Source organism: Semicossyphus pulcher, unplaced genomic scaffold, assembly GCF_022749685.1.
Source record: "Semicossyphus pulcher isolate SPU_LCO1_2020_fin unplaced genomic scaffold, fSemPul1.0.p SCAF_21, whole genome shotgun sequence".
Lineage (NCBI taxonomy): Eukaryota > Metazoa > Chordata > Actinopteri > Labriformes > Labridae > Semicossyphus > Semicossyphus pulcher.
Window position 1 is genome coordinate 3,867,762 of NW_027211695.1, and position 18,343 is coordinate 3,886,104.

General features: G+C 44.4%; 1 protein-coding gene across 10 annotated transcripts in view; it reads left to right on the forward strand.

The window, feature by feature from the left end:
* nrxn2b (neurexin 2b) overlaps window positions 1-18,343 on the forward strand; it is a 699,408-nt gene that overhangs the window by 295,282 nt on the left and 385,783 nt on the right. For 9 of the 10 annotated variants that reach the window (XM_069671763.1, XM_069671756.1, XM_069671757.1 and 6 more), the window contains one exon: window positions 17,282-17,401. The exons of the other annotated variant lie outside the window; for it this stretch is intronic. In XM_069671763.1, the coding sequence (XP_069527864.1) occupies window positions 17,282-17,401 (120 nt within the window). The remainder of the gene's footprint in view (window positions 1-17,281; window positions 17,402-18,343) is intronic. 10 annotated transcript variants of the gene reach the window in all.

The window sequence follows — 18,343 nt, forward strand, 5'->3', positions numbered from 1 at the left end:
GCCACCTTCCACCTTTTTAGTCCCTGTGTGTGATGCAGCAGTGGGGCTGTTTCGCTCTTGTGTCAGCATGTGACGGCATCCTCGCCTGACTCCCAGACCCCCCGCTTACCGCAGCCGATCCCCCGCCATGCACCCTAATCAATGGATCCCTCCAACCCCTCCAGGAAATCTTAGAGATACAACCCATACAGTAAAACAAGGAGCTATACTCTACAGGGGGCAGAGTACGACAGAACAAAGGTGGTGAAATGTAGGGTAGAACGAGGAAAAAGGCGCGTAGGGTAAGAAAAACTGGAAAGTGACGAGCAGAAAAGAAGTGAGGAGAGAGAAGATGAGGATGGAGGAGAGGAGGGTCTAAATGTAGATGTCTGCCTGCGTTTGTATCAGCGTTATCTGCTCATATCTTTCATTCATATCACAGCATCTTAGCTGCCATTTAGATGGCATGCAGGCAGGCGCACACACACACACACGTACACACGCAGCGTTTCATTAGATCCGCAGCGATAGGCCCGCGCTCCTTTGAGATAGAAAATCTGATATCTTAAGATAGGAGCCAAATGGCATTATCGTCAAAGGGGGTCTTATCCTGATAACTCTGAAGAGCAAAGTAAATCCTGTCTCCTGCCATAGAAACCGTATTAACTTCTTCAGCCTTATGTAAGCATCGCCGCTGTCTGCGTTCGCTTTTACATAAAAATAACAAGTCCGTATGGGTCACTCCGTCGGAGAACCCTCAGCCCTCTCATAAAAGCACATTCCACGGCAGTAGAAAAGTCATTTCAGCTTGCATTGCACGCATACGGTATGTGTATATAATAACCATTTGGTAAATGATGCCTGCAGAGTGACTGAGGCAAAATAAAAGAGAGCAAGGATATAAAAACACACACACTGTGTTAGTGTAGAAGGAAAACGTAGCTCAACCCAAACACGGTGTCTATTTTCGACGTTGCTGGGCTCATTTCTGAACACGACGCTTCTCAATCTGAATGCCAATGAAGGCAGTTAACACACTTACTAGTCATGAATCATAAAATAGCACCCCTGGGTCTCTAAATATGGCATTATTTGTACAGTCGTACGTCTGTATATTCAGATTTAGACACGTAAAAGAAACAACTCATGTTTCTGAATTAAACAGCAGCGTTTTGTCACTGCGGATTAAAGCAAATCTATTTATTCCCTTTAGGAAAATATATTGTTTGAAGCAATTTAAATCAAGTGACAAAACTTTTCTTGTGCTTAGCATCGCCATAGGCTGCAAACTGCCAACATGGAAGTCATAAACTATTGTTTGAGGTGACTTTTTCACCCTGCACAGAGGCAGTCGATGTGCTCAGGCAGATTGAATGTCAGATACAAGCGCAGGACAAGTTCGATTTTTAACTTTCAAAATGTGAAATAAGTCTTTGTGAACTCAAGAGCTCATCACATAAAGCAGATAAATCACCTACCCACCTTTCAGTGCGATTCATAATAATACTTCTAAAAGATGTGTGGTGTATTTCATTTTCTAAAGGACCCAAGCAAGCACACATGTTCAACCCTTAAACTGAACTCTCCTCAAAAAGAACTCTTTCATTAAAAAACTCTTTTTTTCTGCCAAGAATGCTGGAAAAGTGTGTTTCATCCTCCAAGGAGTGAATCATTTAAGTGCCTAGTAGCACATCTGGAATGGTCCTCCAAAATACAGGCGGATTCCTTTTGCAACCTTGCAGAGCGAGCTGTGTTGAAGAGGAAATCATTAAATAAATAGAGGCTCGTTAAAAGAAATACTATGACAAGAAATGCTGGTACAAACCAGGAAAGGACAAGGTGTTGACAACCCAGAATTGGTCACAAGGCTCGAATGCAAGTGCAGTGATTTAATGTCAAGGGCTGAGAAATATGGATTTACATGTGCAGTATATTGGAAGGTAAAGTGTTTAAAGTCTTAGTTCATGGGGCGCCAGTGTAGCTCGGCTGTTAAATCGCATGTCCACAGCCCTCAGTGCCCCGGCTTTCAGCCTCGGCCCTTCGCCGTGTGCTCGGTTTCCACGCAGTATGGAATTTGATTTTAGTCATTTCCAGGTCTGGATAAGTATGTAAAAAGAAAAGAGTATGGAAAACTATTTGTGTTTCCTGACTATTATACTATTCTTATACTTTTCTGTTTTATAAAATATAAACTTAGAATTTCTAAATATAAATTGATCAAAAATGTGTTGTGTTTGGACCAGATAGCAAGCGCAACCAAAATCGTGTACCGTGTGGGAGAGCGCGAGCCAGAACGAGCTTGATGTCTCAAGCGAGGCTCTACTGAACGGTGGATTGAACAGCTGCGATGGGGAAGTGCAAGTTTTCCAAGTGCTGGCTTTAAAATCCTAAATATACAGCACTAACAGAAATGGTAAACGGACAGTCTGCGACCACTCAAACACATACATTCACACACTGATGGCAAAGGCCTAATTGCCAATATCCAATCAGATCTATGCCCATTCATACCCGATGGCTATGCCACCAGGAGTAATTTAGGGTTGCCCAAGGACACTTCGACATGTGACTGTAGCAGTCAGGGATCGAACCCCCAACCTTCCGATTGAGAGACAACCGACTTTACTGCTGAGCGACGGCCACCCAAACAATCTCCTGGCAATTATTTGGCAACGTAACAGCATACAAAGTCAGAATGCGACACACTTGTTAAGAGTGTGATTTTAAATCTTATGTTGTGTTGACTCGTCACTATATGACTTATACTTGGGCATTTATCCAACTTTAACTTCCCTTCATTATTTATATATTTTTCTCACTGGCCTCTCAGGGCTTCCATAGATACATTTGTTGGCACTGGCTGATTGTGCTGATTTATCGCCCCGGGCAGGCAGCCTTTATGATGAACAGATATGTCATGCATTGTTTGAATGTGTAGAACCTGTACCGCAGAAAAAGACACGCTCATCTGCAGTGATGCATTTTATAATTCTCCCCCCAATGAGCCACAGAGCATGCCATTACCAGACCTTCAAATGGCAATCATACGATAATTATATGCAGTGGATAGCCCACGCTGTATTACCTCATAAAAAATGTCACCTGGAGACGTGGTCTGCTCTCCCACCTGTCAGAGTATACTTTTGTTTCTTCTTTGTTTGTTAAAGGCAGTGATGAATGATCCCCCTTGCTTTTCATGAGACAGTTACAGCACGCGGCTGAGTGTCCTCTATCTTGCATTTATAATGTACGTGGTCGGCATATTAGAGTGTCGGCAGGAAGGGCTTTAGTGTCCCAGAGTCGTGGCCCCGTCGTCCAGACACCAGTCGACTGGAGTAATCAAGTGTGAAGGTTGTGAGGAGCAAACAGCCATTAACCTCCCAAACACAGGCCATCATCACCGTCTGCAGAGGACAGAGGGGAGGGCGTGTGTGTGTGTGACAGTGTTGGTGTGTGAAAGAGAGCAAATGCCAGGGCTGGTGAATGTAGTGCAGGATTGTGTGTGTGCCCTTTATTGCTGTCTGATGGATAGAGTGGATTGTGTGTGATTGTGAGTGTCTGATGGGATGTGTTTGAGTGCATGGTGCTTGTCTGTAGCTAGGAATGACATCAGTTGGGTAGGGAGGATTGTGTGTGTGTTGATATGAGTGTGAGCAATGGCGCTTGCAGAATGGGAGTTTGAGGCCTTAACTACAGTCTGGTAAATAGTCATTGGCGTGCGTGCGTGTGTGTACTTTCCAATCCGCACATAAACTCTGATGTTTGTATCTATTTATTCAGATTTGTGGTCAAATCAGGCCATGCATCACTCCCCATATGGCAGTACAGTATGGCTGTGCTTGGCATGCCCGGGCCTGCGACCGCCTGTTTGACATGCCACTGTGCTGGCTGGTGTGACGCCATGCTGAACCAACCCATCTGCTCCTGGCCGAGCTGGCACGAGGGAGAACTCATCGGAGGCGGGCATGAGGAAAAGGGCATCTGACCTGGGCTTTGGCGAGGCATGGCGTCCAAAAACTCTCCTGAACCACTGCCCCCAAAAACGGTCCAGAGCATAAACAAGGGTGTGATGGAGTGTGAGGCTGCGGTTTGTTTTCAGCAGAGACTAGGTCAGTAAATATACTTATGACACGCTTTAGTTCCACTCCATTTGTAATCTGCTGATGGTATATTAGACTATAAACCGAAGAACTTCAAGTAAATACATTGGATTTGTTCCTCACGTGGTGGCCTAATGTAGTCATCACACAGCTGAAGGGATTGAGGTGTATGTATTGTAGGTGGGTTGCTGCTGAATTTAGGTTGTGTTTGATAAAGTATGTGGGTTGAGGCAGTTGGATAAAAAGTGTCTGGTGTAGCCGTAGGCCATATTTGGTAACACATTTATCACTACATACAGTTTGACTTTTTCAGACAGGTAAGACATATTTGTATTTAGTATTTTAACCCCATTTTCATCCAGTAAGATGTAATGTGATTGTTCTTTCTTTTATTATTTATTTTGGAACTTGCTGTTAGTTTAAAGCACGTTTCCAAATAAAAGTGTTGTAGGAGTTGAGAATGCTGTCAGGAGCACGGTGAGAGTCTTGAGGAGTTGTAGGCTTTATTATGCACAAAAATGAGTTACGTGAAGTGTCGGCAGCAGCGGAAGAGCAGAGAAAAGAGTGATCAGTAGCTGTATAAACCCCAAAGTTAGCCCCAAAACTAGCTGCATCTTGGGCTTGGAGAAGAATGACAATAAGTCTCCTCTGTGCTTTCTGACTACGGTCGGGACGCTGAAACAAGAAAGGTTAAAGTGATGGATTGGATTTTTGGACACTAAGTTGTATGAAACACTTGCTAGTAGTGTAGTGGATGCAAAGCTATTAGCTTACTCACCGAGTCCCGTGGTCGGAGTTTTATCCGGTTCCGAACGTAGAAAAAGTAGTTCCAGCGAGAGGACAGGGTCATGAAACCCAAAGGTTTCACCCTACAAAAACAACACGCAGGCGATGGTGATCCATTTTCAACAGAAAATCATCATCCTAGGATTTCATATACTGCGCCGTTCTTTTGGCACTATTTTCTCTCTTGACAAATCCAGTATCACTACGCCTGCGGCAGGCCAGTTTCTCAGGTAAGCCGACATAGTAGCCGCTTTACATTGATTCTGACTGATTCTCGTAATCGTTGAAGTAAACGTGAAACTATGAAAGTGATTTACCTTTAACAACGGATCCAATGGGACCTCAAAGGGCACGATCTGTGTCAGTAAAAGGAAATACATGCGGTGGAACTTTTTATTACTACAGCCAGGAAAATCACAAATTTGCACCATTTAGTTTCCTCTGTGACAACAAACGTCGTCCCTTAGAAAGAGCTGATGAATCGCGTCATCTGAGAAACCGGCCTGCCGCAGGCGGAGTGATACTGGATCACCAGGTACGAACAATATATCTCGAATTTCGATTGAAAAGTGACAGCCCTAGTGTGTGGATAACTGTTTTAAAAAGTTTGGCACTTTAGCGGTCCCCATTTAGTTGTTTGGGGTGCAAGAGACACGCTTTTGGTGTGTGAAGCGTGCTGGTAATTGTTTGTAGTCCAAATAGTGTCCAAACAACTTAATGTTGTGTGCAGAAAAAGAGGCGGAACGCATCGGCCGTCCTTGTACCATTAGCTAACTCACAATTGAGACCTCATGAGGAACATTTTTACTGAGCTAACTCATCAAGTGAAGCATCATTTTCTGTGGACTTGCAGACAATACTGGATTTCTTTTTGTGGCTGTGCTGCTGGCCTTCACAGTGAAGTGAGTTTAAGGCACTTAAATGTGCTTCAATTTTCTAACAGTGAGGTTATAACAGCTTCTTACATACAGTCCATGAGTTGAGGTAAAGCCACCAAAGAATACACTCAAGTCAAGTTACTGGGTGCGCGTCTGAATCTGTGTAAAACTATGTGTAATCTCGGGTGGGAACAGGTTATCAGTGTGTGTTTCAGAACACTTCTGGGGTCCCGCGCTGTGCAGCAATGAGATGTGCAGTATTTATAGGATTTGTTCATTGGGGTGGGAGGAAAGCATTCAGCCGTTTGAACTTAAGAGGCAACACGCTGGGAGGCTGTGTTTAAAAAAAAATCAATAGCAAGTCAAGCGTATTCCGAGGAGATGCGGTTCAGGGAGGTGTTTCAAAAAGCAGAGATACCTGAGGAAGATCACTTGTTTGTGCATTTCTGTGTGTGTGTGTGTTTGCAGGCAGCAGAGTCATTTAAGGGTAAAGAGAACATGTTGAAGGAGGAAAGGATTCTTAGAGAGACAGACAAGGAGAAGACAGGAAGAGGAAGAGGGTGTGTGTGTGTGTGTGTGTGTGTGTGTGGGGGCGGGGGGGCGTTCCTCTTCATTACCGACACTAAGGAGCCATGCCAGGAGCACAGATGGCAGAGGAGAGAGGGGGCATGGGGTTGGCACATAAACTGCAACACACACATGCATTCACACACTCAAAGCAGCATAAAAAATATGTAAATCCAAAGAATCAGTCCTCAAAGCTCAATATGTTCTCCGTATAATTGCGATATATAATTCAGGTGTAACAAACGCACATTCGCACACATATTGTCCTCCGGATCACCTGCACACACCCACACGCACAAGCACACACACGAGTCTTCGAGCTCGCCTGTGTTGTTCCTGTGCCAGATTTCCTGGCCAGGAAAGCAGCCGTGCTGATGCTGCATTTCTCTCTTTATCGGTTGGCAATCTCACTTTCTCCAACGCACACACACACGGACACACGCAATCCTCCCATCACGCCCTCCTTCTCCAACCCATCACAGCTACGACTCTTTTAACCTAACACCTAAATTATCATTTGAACAGCAGATTTTTTAAAAACGGGTCCCTCTCTTTGTAACTTTCTCTCAGTCTGTCCACACACACACACACACGCACACACACTCAGACCCCCAATGGTCCAATTAGGAGCACTGGTCTGTTTGCGCTGCAGGAAAGCGGGGCCGCATGTTTGTGTGTGGGAGATGTTTCTATTGTGCACAGCATGTACCGCGCTCCTCTGCAAGGTTGAGCGGAAGAGCAAGCTCTCACACTTTCTCTCACACACATACACACGCACACACGCACACACAAACACGCACAAATCTCACACAAATTTAGGAGGCGAGAATGCGATTTGGACATCAGTTCGTAGCCTTTGGAACCGACAGTACACCTGAGAAATGGCGACAGGCTCTCCAATCCTGTACTGTAGCCGATCGTTACCGAACCACTGGAAAAAAATCTAGACTACATGATGCACCCATAGCTTTGTGAACTCCTTCTTTTAAAGCCTTGATTTATTTATTTGGAACCAAAAGTGACCATATTTAGTTGGCAGGATAGATTGTCACGTCTCTATCCGGGTTGAACGGTCCAATTGGTAGTGACTTGACAATCCGAGGTAGCCACGGCCTGAGGGTGCTTTCACACCTAAAGACCACATTGTTAAAATGTGCATTTTGCAGTTTGGTTTGTGTTCACACAGCAGCTTTTAGCAGCAGACATCGAGTTCTGATGTTTTGAAACTGCTCTCTGATTGGTCAGAATTTCCACGCGCACGCTCCACAATCACACTCAACACGATTGCTGACTTAAATGTTTTGTTGTTTGAGTTTCTTTTTACTTTTAACCACATTGTTCCGAAGATCGATCAGTTCCACTCTCCTTTAGTTTTTCTCTGAACAGTTTGAATGCCTCCATCTTCTTGTGCATTTCTTGACGTCTGTCCTCTACCCATCTTGCTGCCTGGCTGTGTGGCTGTCTTTGCAAGTGTCAGCACCTGTTAACAACCCACAATGCACAGTTTTTCTTTGTTTTTGTTTTTTTGATTGGATAGGAAAGTCTTTATTGTCCCCAAGGGGCAATTTGGTTTGCCACAGTAGCACACACAAGCAATACACATCATTAAAGACATAACTACAAGGACAGGAGACATACATACAAATAATACATAACTCCCATGGATATCAAGATAGATACAGAGCCAACAGTCCTTGGTATATGTGCAATGGCAACAGTGCCTACAGCTTGTTTAAGAACCCAACCGCTGATGGAACAAATGACCCGAGGTATCTGTTGGATTTGGCCCTCCGAGCGTGAGTGAACCTCCTCCCTGTTGGCTGAAGTCTTAACTCTGCATGAAGATGGTGGTGAGGGACTTCCAGGATGGCCTTTGCCTTCTGAGTGCATGGCCAAGATCATGGCCAAGATCATGGCCAAAATAATTAAAGTTAAAGCTGACAATCTTTTGGCAAAGTTTCCCAGCCGGTTTGCTTCCTGTATTAGGTCCTACTTTAAGTTTATGTTCTCACCAGAGTTTGGAAACGGAGTCCCAGTCTTTTCTGCCGGGCCACTGTCCGGTGGTTTGCGTGTTCTCACCTGTCCAAACGAACCAGACTTTCTGAGTAAAGAAAAGACCAAAGCTGTCAGGTGTGAAAGCACCCTAAAACACACCCTCATTTATTTTCAGGTTTACTCTAAATCGGACATTGTGCTGTGCAACCAAGAAGCCGGGTCATTTCCGCTCTGCTTTTATACAATCCGACGTCTTTTGCAGCCGGTGCAGTCGCCCCCTGCTGAAATCAAAGTGTTTGCATCCATGCATGCGCTCACATTTCTCGATCTTTTCCGATTTATTGCAGATTGCAGATTCTTGCTCGACACATTGAGCAGGTCAGAGCCACATAATTAGAAAATAACACGGCATGAAATCAGCGTTGCATCATTTGATTCCAACATTCAGGTATTCAACACAAAGAATAACAGTCCTGCAGTATATTCCCTGCACAAGGTGTATCCACTTTACATATATTCAAATCTGTATGCACCTGCACCTGCATTTGCATACTTTTGTGTGTGTGTGTGTGTATAGCAAAGTGTGTTCATGTACAATGTGCTTCCCCAGATGGGTGCACAACAGGGGGTTGCCTGAGGTCCATCACCTGGTAGTGAAATGCTAATCATGAACATAAATAATCCTAAACTCGCACATTCCCATACTCCCTGTTTGATTACAGCATCTGTCTGTCTTGCTAAGCAGGAATTTTATGGAGACATCTTTTTTTTCCCTATCACTCTTTTTCATATGAATCCACAAAGACGGCAGGCGCTGCAATTCCCCCTGGTCAGCATTTGGTCTCTCTTTTTTTATCCTCCTCTGCTGCTCTGCATGAAAAATCAATTTCAATCATCTGCTATCCACCGTCTTCCCTGCATTTTCTTTTTGCTCCTTCTCTCTCTCTCTCTTTCTCTCTCTTTCCCCCATGCCCTCTTTTTTTCCACGACACTCAGCATCTGCGTCCTCCCTCTTTCCTCACAGTGGGGCTGCTGAGCCGAGAATGAAACGCTGAGGAGGGTGGATCTTTGCTTTAGCCCCTTTTTAATTGGACTGCAGTCCACTGTTATATTTTCCTGTCTCTCATGGGTGCTTGTGTGCGCGCTCGCGTGCGTGTGTTGATGCATGAATGTGTGTGGCTTCGCACAGACTTGTGACCTCAAAAGCCCAGCGCGCCAGCTCCTCATAATTATGTTCTCTTGCTGGGAATTTGAATCACAGAGCTTGAACTGGCTTTCACGACTGTATCCCGTACTTGAGGATGGCAGGTTCTGTCAAAACTACTAAAAAGAGGGTTTAATGCTTTAGTGAAAGGGGATGTTCTGTTATGGAAGTCGACTAACACAGTAGCTCAGGTTGCACTGTTAGGTTGAGTCAGTGCTGAGATGAAATAAAAGACTTTGTGGCATATTCAGGGCACAGCATTGTTCTGTAATACAAGATTTTTTTCTTTTCAGTCTTACAATTCTTTTTCGGAAGGCTGATTAGAGACTTTCCAATACAACAGTAATGAATTAAACAAAAAATGAGTGTTACTTATACGATAAAACAAGATAAGATACTCTGAAAAGTTCTCAATGATTTAAATTTATCACATATTTCTTGTATCTATTGACATACAGTATACCTATCTGACATATACGTGGTTCAACAATGAACAAAAAACTTAGGTAGAATTTGTAATTTCCTTGAAAACATTAAAAACTGGAGATAACTCATCCTGCACTTGTTTTTTATGTCCCCCTCTATGACTTTAAGAGCTCCCAGCTACCCACCAGAGCAGAAAATGGACCTACATGCTAGCTAGAAGGTTAGCATCCCATGCTTACTAGCACTTCTGATTTCCATTGGAGTTTCAATTCCTCTAAAAAAACCTGAACACATAATGACAGATCGTAACACAACAGCGACAGACGCTCTTACAGTAGCGACAGATTGACCGTTGCACCACAACGGCCAACACCATACATAACCTGATCGTCTAAACCCCTGGTTCTTAACTGGTGGGTCAGGACCCAAAAGTGGGTCGCGGTGTGTGCTAGAAAAAAAAGAAGTTGTGGCAAAAAGTCGATGCTGCGCTTTTATTTTGAAGGACATGGTGTGCATACTATGATGTGCTTGCAGTAGTAGTGTAGTTTAGACACACTCCATGTTTCCACTGTGTGGATAATCCCACCTACAGATTTACATTCTTGAAACTTGATGAGCCCTGCAGTAGTTGCCTTTATGCGCTGCCGTCTGCTGGTTATAGACCAGTTGAGAACCGCTGTTCTAAACTATCTCCCCTTGCATTTCACCATACCACAGTGCAGTAGGTTTTTCTTCCAACAGCTCAGTGTGTGCACCAGTGTGACTGAAGGGATTGGGTACAAACCGTCTTGTTAGCTCAGACACATTATAACACTCATTCCCTCCCAGCAAGTTTTGGCCCTTTGACTCGCTGACACACCCTGCAGTTGCCCCTGACCCTTACAAGCTCAACTACATATGCTTGAGCGACCCTGACAAATGGCCTGCTTTTCCCCCCATGCATGACTGTATGACTCATGGCGGGTTCTGGCGTCGTCCACTTTCGCACCAGAAGCCTGCTGGCCTGTGGCCGTGTCATGCTGTGGCACTGTTGTTGTGGCTATTACATTGGCGAGCACTGACCGTGTCTCGATGGCCGGCTTTGAGCCCTTCGGCTAGCTTCAGACTCTGTCACACTCGTTAGCTTGACAACAATTATGGCAAGGCTTGTTAGGTTTTGTTGTGTGGCCAGAATCAGTTGTGAATTATTCTGAGTGACAATGGGAATGTTACCAAGACCAAAGAATGCTCTTGCAGGAACCATGCAGGAACGTGTAATAGTGGCGTTTTGTAACTTTTCTCTCACATTAGGCCTTGGAGTTGAGTCCATTTGATGAACAGGAATGAAATAATTTATTTTACTTGGCAACATATTCAGTTTGTCTTCTATATTAACTACCCCCGGAAAGGACTCAAGCTATCTTTAATGGACATACCCTTACTGGGAGCTTTGGGCTGTCTCAGCAGAATAAATGAGGTTCTGCAGCTCTGAAATCAATGTGCTGTTTTTTTAATGAAAATATGGTCGGAAGTGCTAAAGAGATTTCAGCTCTTTAGAAAGATCAAACTTCTGAGCTGGCCAGCATACCATTCCTACTTCCTCCCAGCATCACAGGACTATAGGTACAGCCTGTGGACCATGCAAGGATTCCTACAAAACAAATATGTTTTAGTATTCAAACAAATACTAAAGGCTTCATAGGAAAACCATACAAGGGCTTCACTTTAATGAATCGAAACACATCCAATAACATAAGTCAGTGCTAGTAAACAAATCCTACCTAGTAGTATCAAAGGAAACATGGGGTTTTAGTATGGGGAACAAAGTCTAATACCCCTTTCCCACCGAAATCAGACCTGTGAAGACCCTCTTATAAATCCTGATTCTCTCTTTTCCCATTGCCAGTGAAGTATACTCATGTCGGTCTCTTTTCTGCTGCATCACCGTCTGACATCACGAACGTGCCGGAAACAGGGTTAGTAAACAGTGAAGATGTTACGGTGGTTAGGTCTTTATTGTATTTATTACCCAGTCAGTCAAACTCGGTGCCGACAAATTTGGAACGATGTTCCAGCACTGCTCGGGCGGAGACGGCCGGAATCTTTAGCTGAGATGATGAGGAGTTGCAGAAGTTACCGACGAAGCATAGCATCGCACCGGAAAGGGGTAGAAGATTAGCGTGTCGACACAGTCACCAGTGATATGAGGTGCATCTTGATCTCTGCACTCCTACACAGTCAGTACAAGGAAACATTTTTAATCTTTCTTTGCCTGATTGTCATGATAGAAATATCCCCATCCTTGCCCACTGCAAGCTGATGATCAGCTTCTCTCTGAAGTTGTTTTGATTGGGCTTTACACATAATAATTACACAACCAGGCTCAAGTACCTGCTGCTGCAGCAGCATCCACGCAGCCTGAATAGAGACTGATGGCAACAACCTGCAGCCATTAGCAGACGGCTTGTGTTCCATTGATCCGATTGCATTAATCAAGGCTGTTTACAGAGGGAGCACAGCAACCAATGATGGATGACTGGCGGTAATTATGCAACAGCCCGCAAACATCACACCTCTCATTTATGCGGCGCTGACGGAGTCAATGAAAATAATCCACAATCCTGTCTATTTTAACACTAGTTAAGAAATCTCCCTGACAGCTCTTCAGCTCCCAGGAGAGGCATTTAGAAAAGTGAAAGGCTTAGAGGCAGAGGCAACAAAGGAGATGGGGAGATGAAGAGAGAGGAAGTTTCTGTTTATCTGATCACAGCCCTTTGCCCTGCTAAATCTCCCAGACAAAGTGAGAGGGCACGAGTGGCAGGATAAGAATTAATTGCATTTTAATAATCGCCAGCTCTTTTATTAATGAGCCTTGCGTCCCCCTTTTGTTTTTCCAGCAATGAGAACTTCTCTTTGCCAGTGGCTGCATTAAAGGCTTAGCAGCTCATTTAGCTCTGAGAGGCTTCCTTTCAGCTTTTTTTGTTTGCCGTGGTACCTGGGCACACCAAGCCAAACACCATGTGCTTCATCAATATGTGGTTTTGAGGCAGTCTTTGTTCTCTATTAACACTGATGGCATTATGATCCGGGCATTAAGCCAGTGCAGAAATGTGCCAAATTGTGTAAGTAAAAGCAGCTGTGAGGAAGTTTCATTTAGTGCAGATTTTGGTGGATCCTGTGAACAAAAGCAGCTCTTCTATCTGGCTAGTGTGTGCATGTGGACAGAAGACACAACTTCCTGTTTATACATCTTGGTTTTTTTTTTTTGAACAGTAAAATGCTGTCAGGATTGGATCAAGTGACGGCAGATAATATCATATGTGTATCATATCTGGCCTGCCGGGTATACCGCTGATACTACAAATCCCAGAATGCACTGCTACAGCAGGCACGCCAATCGAGACTTGCGAGCACCGGCTGTGTGAGTGGGCATTTCTGTGCGACGTTACAAAGCATCTCAATCCGGTAAACCTCGAGCTTCAGGGAAGAGACCGTGTGATCACTGATATGCAGTGAGGGCTTTCCAAGCCAAGCTGCGCCTCAGATGCAGCAAGGAAACTGGGGTCACTTTTCACGAGCAGACCTGGCAGATCATACGGCGATTTGCCGACTTTTAAATTAGAACTGCTCAGTAATCCGTTTGTAGTTGACTTGGAAAGATCACCTGTAAACATCCAAATAGAGCTGATAGAACTCTGAAACGATGGCCCAAGCTCCGCCTACAAGCAGCTCGAATGCTCTGCTGTATGTTTGGAAGCACATACCTGTGTAAGCACCTGCACAGCCTCACTCCACCCTGAGAGTGTCCACAGCTCGGAACCCCAAACATTCATGAGCCTGCAGCCAAGAAAAGATGCCAAGCATCTGGCTCTGGCAAATAAGAGCAGAGTGCACTTAAATATATGTTTTGCTTTTGCACCTTTTCCTGTAATCACAGCTAGACTCCTTATAGATGAAATATTTGCACAAGATGTCTTGGGAGCAGTGTAGTTCATATTCCTGTATGACTAATTTGTCATTATAGCTTTGATAAAAACGTGCTTTTTTTTAAAAAGAAATGTTGACCCCATTCTCCCCTTCTGCCCACAGCTTTGTGTCGCTCGTCTAGCTGGGCCACAGTACCATTTATATCTTTTGTTTCGAGCTGTTGTGGTTAAATGGCTCTCGCTATGTGTGCAGCAGTGTCCCTTGCTCTCCTGCGGCCTGTAGCAGCCAAACCAAATAAATATTACATGGGCCCTATTCTAACGGGTCGCAATTTCCATTCATTTGAGCTGCACTAGACTCCCCTAACTTTTACAATCTTGCGTCAGCTGGCTTTTCCGTTCTTTTTAAGCTCTTTGTTTGCAACTTGCATCCACACTGCAGCAATATAGCCGGCCTTTTCTTTATATTTACTCCACACTGGGTGTGTTAAAAGTCTCTCGATCCAATTTCATGTGGCTGAAGACAAAAAGCCCATGGAAAAAATAATAAAAAAGTAACAGGAGTAAATGGGAAAACAATTCTCCAGTCGGCCCTGTGTGTGTTCTTGCAAGGCAGGCCCTTCAATTGATGGGACTGTTTTTTTCCTCTAGACTAAATAATTTCACACACAACTGGGAAGGGGACAATCATATTTCGCCAGGCTGTACTATATCATCCACTCGAGCACCTTGGTATAATACACTCCGGCTCTAGCCAGCCAGTCAGAGAGGGGCCAGCCTGCCTGGAAGTGGAGCGGGGTTTCTAATATTGGATGTGTAATAAACAAATCATCAGTGCTAATGGTGTGAGAAAGCCAGTGTCTTTTGAAGTCATGGTTTCTTTATTTACCAGCCTCACTGGCCCTTACTCCACTCCAGAGCTGCCTCAAAGTGCAGAGAGCACCGAAGGTTCCTTAATGGAAGTGACTGGTCTCCTCCGGCGTTCTGCTATTTCTGTCTGCCCTGCTGCCGACGAGCTGGAAGCCTCTCCTCATTATATTGTTGTTTACAGAATCCTCCTCCTTTCCTCTTATCACTGATTACCTTCACCTCGGTGCCGTGACACCGTGCACGCCCACCACCGGCAAGCCTTCATTTCAGCTATTTGAAGCTATGTGAGGGATGATTTCCCTTTTTTTGATGTCAGATGCAACACTCCTACACTCATTTGGTCTATTTTGAATATTTAAGCAAACTCTGACACAACTGTTAACCAGCACCAGACGTCATCTTGACTTAAGCCCACGAACTAGGTCATGATGCATTCACAGACTTTCATAGAAGTGGACGTAGGCTCTGTGACATCACCCATCGGTTAGTGAACCCCCTTTTGAAAGTCTTGAGATGAGACCTCACCATTCAGTTTTTCAGAACAAAAAGTGACCTTATTTGGACGAGTGGATACTTGTTGCTAGGTCTCTATCTCTTTAGGGAAGTGTCAATCAGGGATGTTGGCACTATTTTCTAGGAGGGGGTGCTTTATTGAACGCATCAATCTGGTGCATTTGGAGAGCAAAATGAAGAACTTTCACTGGCCGATTAGTTATGCAGACACTGTCACGCACATCTCACACTCGGCAAGTACTCTATTATCTACTACACCTTTTGTCTGCATTGACCAAAAAGAGCTGTCATGTGTGCACACGGCTTATGTAACCCAAATGCAGTATTGCACGAGCCTAATATGCCCCCACTTGCTAGCTAACCAGGTCGCAAAGGTTTGCGCACGCATCAGAAATCCAGCCACAGGCGTCATAGCAACGGCCCTGACAACGACACATTGATTGATCGACATATAGGCAAATCCTTGTTGAATTCAGACCGTGGTGTTTTTTTGATTGGGTTAGGTAAAATGAGCTGTCATGTGTGCGCACGATTTATGTATGTGTGCGTCATGTGTGTCATGTGTGTCATGTGTGTGCACGGTTTATGTAACCCAAATGCAGTATTGCACCAGCCTAATCTGCCCCCACTTGCTAGCTAACGAGGTCGCGTCAAAGGTTTGCGCACACATCACAAATCCAGCCACAAGCGTCATAGCAACGGCCCTGACAACGACACAATGATTGATTCACACACATACAGATACGTCCGTGTTGAATTCAGAAACGTGGTGTTTTTTGATTGGGTTAGGCAGGCTAATAATGACTGGGACAGAACATGATAAATGCCTATGTAAGTGTTGAAAACAAGTATATTATTATTATTATTTTACTTGTGGTGAAAATTGGGACATTTTAGTGTTTTACAAATATTTGCCAGGACTCTGGACACCCAGCTTGAAACTGGGACAATCCCGGACAGACAGGTGATGTTGAAAGGGGGTGCTGTCACACTACCCGCACCCCTACTTGCAACATGCCTGGTGTCAATCACAGGTAGCCACGCCCTAAAGCAAACCCTGCTTTTTTTTGTCAATTTCACTCTAAATGGGACCATACTTTCCAAAATAAACATCAAGCTGTATCGATTGAGGAAGGCTTGAAACTAGCGATTGAGAACAAAATCTAATTTGGAAAATGTTTACTGAGGTAACTGAGAAGTCGGGTGATTTTTTGGTAAACCTGCAGACAATCCAGCTTCTTTTTGCAGCCAGTGGAGTCACCTTCTTCTGGCCGTTAGTGACAGTACAGGTTTAAGGCCAGAAACCAGAGCGCATTTAAAGAGGGATTTATGACTGCTGTCTTTGAAATCCACAGAGTTTCCTGCTGTGACTCCCTCACGCCAATTTGTTCTAATATGGATGTAATAAGGCACTATCACTGGCAGTGTAGAAATACCCTGCTCCCTACTTATGTAAATATGCTTCTAATAAGCATCTCTGCAACCTCATATACTGTTGCATCAATCTGTTTTCTTTAGTAGCAGAGGCGGAACAACAACAAGAGAGGGGAGAAGAGGAGAAGAGAGTAGAGGAGTGAAAAAGGGAAATAAGGGAGGATGGCAGTTAAACCCTCTGGTCTCGCCCTTCAAGAAAGTCTATCTGCGTGCTAAAGTGAGACATTAAACGCACCATGGAAACAGAACATGACATCACATGATGTTTGAAACACAGAATCTCCGGTCCTCGTCGGCTGCATTTTCTAATCTCCTCCCGCAGCTGGTAACGACTTATTTGTCCCACTGTCTTTGCTGACACCCTGCTGCCACACTGTGAGCTTCTCAGAAGACATTCAATGTTACAGTCTGTCAGGCCGGATATTTGATTCCTTTCATTACCAGTATACCGGGAGAATCCATAGTGTGAAAGTGTTTCGCAAACATGCAGGTTTCCTCCACTAGCACTGTCAACCACTGTGTTTGAACTCTGTGGGTGGGTGTGTGTGTGCGTGGGTGCGTGAGAAGGCGCACACAGCTTTCCCGCTGTGCTGTTTGTGATTTGAATTCCCCCCCCTACTACAGGCAAAGGACCTGAGACACTGTTCGCGGGGCAGAAGCTGAACGACAACGAGTGGCACACGGTGAAGGTGGTGCGACGAGGCAAGAGCCTGCAGCTGTCTGTGGATAACGTCACAGTGGAAGGTGAGTTGAGTCGGTGCTCAGAGGGGTTAATTTGTATTAAGAGGCAATTAAACCGTAAAACTAGTCAGAAACCTCCGTGTGTTATCCCACTATAACACATCCACTGACAGGAAGTCAGCTGCTGTGCCGTTTCTCATTAGAACTACTCATTTGAAAGTGGAAGGTGAATAATTACGACGATAATGAATCAGACACGGAGGTGGTGCATCTATTATTAAAGTGATATTTAGACCGTGAAAAAAAAGTCTTTATTTGCGAATATCAGACTATTGCTGCTATTAAAAATCAATCGTTATTTTATGTATCTGTAAATAATCCATAATGACCAATTTTGGTCCTAATCTCACACACAGCACAATCTAGCCTCATGTCTGCATTAGCGAAAATTATGATGAAAAATGTTCGCCAGCGATCTTTTTTCCACGACGAAGACGAGACGAGCTAAAAATAGATCTTAGAAGATAAAAAGTCTAAAGACTCGCATATTTTGTTTTCGTTAACGAGATGGGACTAAAATTTAAGTGGTGGGTTGTCGGACATTCAAAATCCATGATACATTAAGGCCTCAAACACCAGTTAGAGATAACAGGTATCAGGAAGGTGGTTAGGAACTTTCTCTGCTAACTCAGGCTTTCTGCTTCAGGCTCTGTGCGCACTCACAGAAAAAGGAGCGTCAGACTGTTTAAATGAGAAGTGATGCTGAAAAGTAATCTTAAGATGCTGTGTATTCATTGGGAGGGGCGGGGGGTCATATTTTCTTAAGAGAGAAAATGTTAGCCCCATTAGCCCCTTTTACACTGCCAGTTCAAGGCGGGATTATTACGCCTCTGTTACGTTTCGTCTTCTATGTAGAACGCACGGAGGCAAAATGGTTGGGCGAAGTCATCCCACCTCTGAGCCTCGGCATCGGAGGTAGTAACAGAGGCGTAACAGAGGCGAAAC